General features: G+C 40.9%; 1 protein-coding gene across 1 annotated transcript; it reads left to right on the plus strand.

The window, feature by feature from the left end:
* The first annotated feature begins 242 nt into the window (after positions 1 to 242).
* LOC115685504 (protein ACCELERATED CELL DEATH 6-like) lies at positions 243 to 2,900 on the plus strand. The gene is made up of 4 exons (XM_056315613.1): positions 243 to 612; positions 707 to 1,147; positions 1,428 to 1,963; positions 2,151 to 2,900. Exons 1-4 carry the CDS (start codon positions 336 to 338, stop codon positions 2,898 to 2,900), a joined length of 2,004 nt encoding a protein of 667 aa, XP_056171588.1. The 5' UTR covers positions 243 to 335.
* The last annotated feature ends 1,840 nt before the right edge of the window (positions 2,901 to 4,740 follow it).

The following is a 4,740-nucleotide window of genomic DNA, read 5'->3' on the forward strand; positions in this document are numbered from 1 at the left end:
GACAAAGAAGCAATGATGTGCGGACCACTGCTTTTAAGCGTTTTCTTTTAAATAGTCTTGAGAGGCAATCGATTCTTTGGGTGAAGGAACTCGGGTCTTTTCACTTTTCTCAATTTGTTGCTTTGGGTGAGGGACCCTCAGTTGTGTATCCATCCATAAAGAAGAAAAAGAGAAGAATTCGTGAACTGAACACCCCCGTTTGACAGAACCATAAAATGTGGGTTGGGGAGGTTGATCTGGTTAAACTCGACTTGGTCGCTAACAACTCTGCTGAATGTGATTGTTAGGACCCCAGGGCAATTATCAAAGTCACAGACCTAGCCACACCCGCAGAGATGGATGTGACGCTGTCTATAGATGACCAGGAGATATGGGAGCAGAGAAGGCAGAGACTAGAAGCGTTAATCGGGGCCAACCCGAGCCAGCAACAGCACGATCCTGCACAACCCGCCCAGATTATGGATCCTCTGCTATACACGGCCGTGAAGGAAGGGGACGTCGACAAGTTCATCAAGGCCCTGGAGGATCATTGCGCCAGAGCAGGAGTGTCGTTGCCCGTGGTTCTCAGGCAACTCAGCCCATCCTGGAATACATTTCTTCACGCTGCGGCAGGTATGTTAAAGAGGGTGTGACCATTAAGATTTATTTGCAATTTAAAATGCTCGCAATATTCGCCCTCAAATTAACCTGACATCAATATTTACAGAGAGTGATGATATTCTCAGAGTGGTCATTGATTTCGTCCCTGACCACTTGATCTCCTGGGCGAACTCCAGTGGAGAGACGCCACTGCACATTGCAGCTAGAGCCGGGAAAACCGGTGTGGTGGAGCTTCTCCTTACCCGGGCGAATCCGAGAGTCCTTAGCAGCAGTGGCAACTCCCCTCTGCATGAGGCCGTGAGGAATCGCCATTACGAGGTGATCCATCGGCTGGTAAGTCAAGACCCCAATCCGCTGTTTCATCAGAATAAAGAAAGCAAGTCTCCATGGTGCGTAGCAGTCGAAACAGGGGACTTGGAGGTTCTTAAGCTCTTGCTGGAAGTCTTCCTGGAAATCTTGCCGGATCCGCCAGTCCCGTTCGAAACAGTGACTCTAAGTGCTTTCGGCATGTCGCCTGCTCATGTCGCTGTTATGTACCGGAAAATGGGTAAACCCTACTTTCAACTCGCATATTGTTTGAACTTCTTGGTCACCCCCTTTTTTTCCCTTCATTTTCGTTTCTATTGGTGGTGGAAAAATCAAGTTTCACGAGCAAAGTCTAGTTCAGTGAGGTACGTGTACATTTGTATGATAGCTTACTATGCTATGGGACAAGATTGTGACTCAACTCCCGATACTTTGGATCGTCTGGAACGGATCATTCCTATTATAGAATTACAGGACTTTGCATTCATCCCAAAATGATTAAATTCTTGCGTTGGATCTAGATATGCTGACAGAGATGTGGAACAAGATGCCGGTGCTACTTATATGGAAAGATGAGGGACATGGCACTCCACTCCATTTCGCAGTGTACACGAACTATCTCGACGGAGTCAAGTTCTTGATCGAGAAGTTCCCATTGAGCGCCCTGGAGCAAGACAAGGAGGGCTATCTACCTATCCATGTCGCTTGCATGATGGATCACGTGAGGATTGTTGAGGAGCTACTTCAGCAATGGCCAGACCCTGCAGAGTTTCGAGCCAAGCGAGGAGAAAACATTCTTCACGTGTCAGCAAGGTACGGATGCATTTCAACCGTCAAATACATAATGAAAAGTCCTGAATTCGGTCACCTCCTAAATGTGAGAGATTTCGACTTGAATACGCCTCTGCATCTGGCTGCGTTGCATTGTCAACCTTTGGTCTTGCTTCTTCTTGCACGAGATGGAAGAGTCGATCTTAAGCTGGTAAATGAGAGAAACATGACTGCTCTAGACGTGGTAGAGGAGAACATGAAAGAAAAGGATGCTCCACTTCGGAAGGTATGGCCATTTACACCTTTGTCATGGGTAATCATACATTGCAAATTGTTGTACAAATGAGGGACAGACCTAGAAAATAAATTAGTGAGGTATGTGAATTAGTGTGCTCTCAGCTAGATCTGTAATTTAGTGGCCAAAATCATAATATTTTGGTTTCTTTGTTTATTCTTTGACTCATTACTTGCAGAGGTTAATGCGGATAATTTTGGCGTCTGCTGGAACACCGAGAAGCGGAGAATTAGCTATCTGTAAGGGAACCGATTGGAGCCTAGGGAAAGAAATGAAACCACCGGAATTGGATAGACTCAAGGAGGAGGCAAATACTCGCATGGTTGTGGCGGCACTCATGGCCGCTATGACTTTCGCATCTGGTTTTTCCGTTCCCGGAGGATACAATGGTTCTAACCCAAATGCTGGAATCGCTGTATTGCTCCACAAAGCCATGTACAATGTCTTTGTGATTTCCAATTCCATCACCATGTATAGCTCGATCATCGCACTCGTGATCCTTCTGTGGACACAGATTAATGATCCTCACGCGGTGCGAAATGCCCTTTCGAAATCAAGACTCCCATTGTTGGTAGCTCTTGCCGCGATGCCTCTGGCATTCATGGCGGGCGTCTACGTTAGCATAACCAAACTCTCTTGGCTTGCAATTGTTGTCTTGGTCTTGGGTTCCGTTGCCCTCTTCATTATCTTGAGCTTCTACCTTTTGTTGTATATCCCGCTTGGGTGCAACCATCCTCTTGTGCGTCGCTTCACCGACTTAATTATCGTTGTGGGCATTTCAATGTCGGGGAGAGTGACTGCAGGCAGTGGGACAGCTGGACGAGCAACTACATCTACCGGTGCCAATCGTGACGCTGGTGACTACCGCATGTACGAGTACATGAACATCACAACGAATATCATAAGGGATATCCCTGTTTCCCACTAATTATGTGTCCATGTCTATACTTTTAGCTCCCTCTTAGTTACATTAGCTGTTGCTGTTTCGGTTTGGCTGGCCTACCCGTCTATTGTACGAATAAGTGATGTCCGCAATTTTAGTCATCTAAAATACTTGGTGAATAGTCTCACCCTCCACTCCCTCTCTTGTTTATTTTGTTTGAGTTTTCTTATTCTTTTCTTATTTTTCTTCTCTCCGATCGATCTAGATGTGGACCTTTCTTCTCCCAGTCTAGTTTTAGATACAAGAGTTTGATCTCCCTCGATTTAATTTTAAACTTAGGATATGTCCTCTCTAAATTCAGATATGGGAGTTTAATAATGTTATTGGGGATTTCATACCTATGTGCTCTGTTCGTGTACAGTTTCTCTACCTCCAATTTCAATGGTGATGGCAAGAGCTCTTGCGTCTTGCTAAACTACGAAGATGTACTTTTTCCAAATATTAGATCTGTGTTTGTTCAACCTATTTTCATTGTCTCCGTACGGTGATGATGTAGCAGAAGCCAAACATATGCATGCACTTCCAACTAACATTGGAGTAGGAATTTTTGGCTTGTGCTCATCACTGACGATGATACGAGATCCAGTGATCAGCCGTTGATTATTTTGCTTGACAGATCCGTTCTTATGGAACGAGTGTGTGCTTAACCCTATTGCTACTCTGTTGATCCTATTTGTTTACTGGATTTGGCTTTGTTTTGTATTATTTTGGGCTTTACTCTATTTCGATTTGCTTTGCTATAAAAGTTGATGTACTTCTCATGTATTCTTTATTAATGAATATAATTTTTTTCGACAAAAAAAAAAACCTTTCGTGATTACTTATTCAATGATGTCAATATGTAATAAGTTCTGTAAAATGGAGTTTTGGGATTTAGCTACATAATCACAACCTCCATTTCCTCTCACTTCCCTTAACATTAGTTAGACACATAGATTTATATTAATTAGATAAAAATTAATACGATATATTATTTAATAAATCTAAACTCCCCATCTAAGAAACATAATTTGTTTTTCTCTTATATATTATTGCCGTATAATGTTTCTATTAATAAATAAGGGCTATGAGAATTGTGTAAGGTAATATCTACTTTTATGTTCAAGTTATCAATTTACCAATAAATTTATTTATGCACATTTTTACTATATTATCTCATATGTATTTATTACATTTTATATATAAAAGAGGATTTTCTGCAATTAATGAGGATAATTAATTAGCTTATATCTATAGCTATTTTATGACGCTTTATTTTACTTTTAATTTGTTTTGTGAAAATGATGAGGTCAAATGAGTTGAGATCTCAAATGAGTTATGAGAAGATGCACGTCTCTTCGAGGGCTAAGGTAAATTTAATGGGAATAAACTATTTAAGTACATCAAGGTGCTTGCAACGATAGGTGACAAAGTGAAAAAAAATAAACTAAATACAAATTAGTAAACCAATGCAAAATCCAATTTTTGAGAGCAAGGACAACTATTTAAAAAGTCCTAAAACTATTGTATGACGGCCAATTCAGTTCTAAATTTTTCAGTTTAACCAATTTAGTTATAAACCTTTTGACAAATGTAGTTCCTGTCAATTTTGGTTGAAAATTGTTGATACAGATGTTGGCTGTGCCACGCTGCGTGGAATTTTTTTATATTTTACGTTATGAATCTTTTTTCTTTTTTTTAAAAGATTTAAAAAAGGAAAAGGAAACAAAAAATAAAAAAATTATAAAAAACACAAAAATTTTGAAATATAAAATTGCAAAAATTGTTCACGTTGACCGTGGCACATAGGACAGCCATCGTCCACGTTAGCAATTCCGGACAAAAT

This window comes from Syzygium oleosum, unplaced genomic scaffold (assembly GCF_021117445.2).
Source record: "Syzygium oleosum isolate NSW1041296 unplaced genomic scaffold, Sole_v2.1 Sole_v2.10, whole genome shotgun sequence".
Classification (NCBI taxonomy): domain Eukaryota; kingdom Viridiplantae; phylum Streptophyta; class Magnoliopsida; order Myrtales; family Myrtaceae; genus Syzygium; species Syzygium oleosum.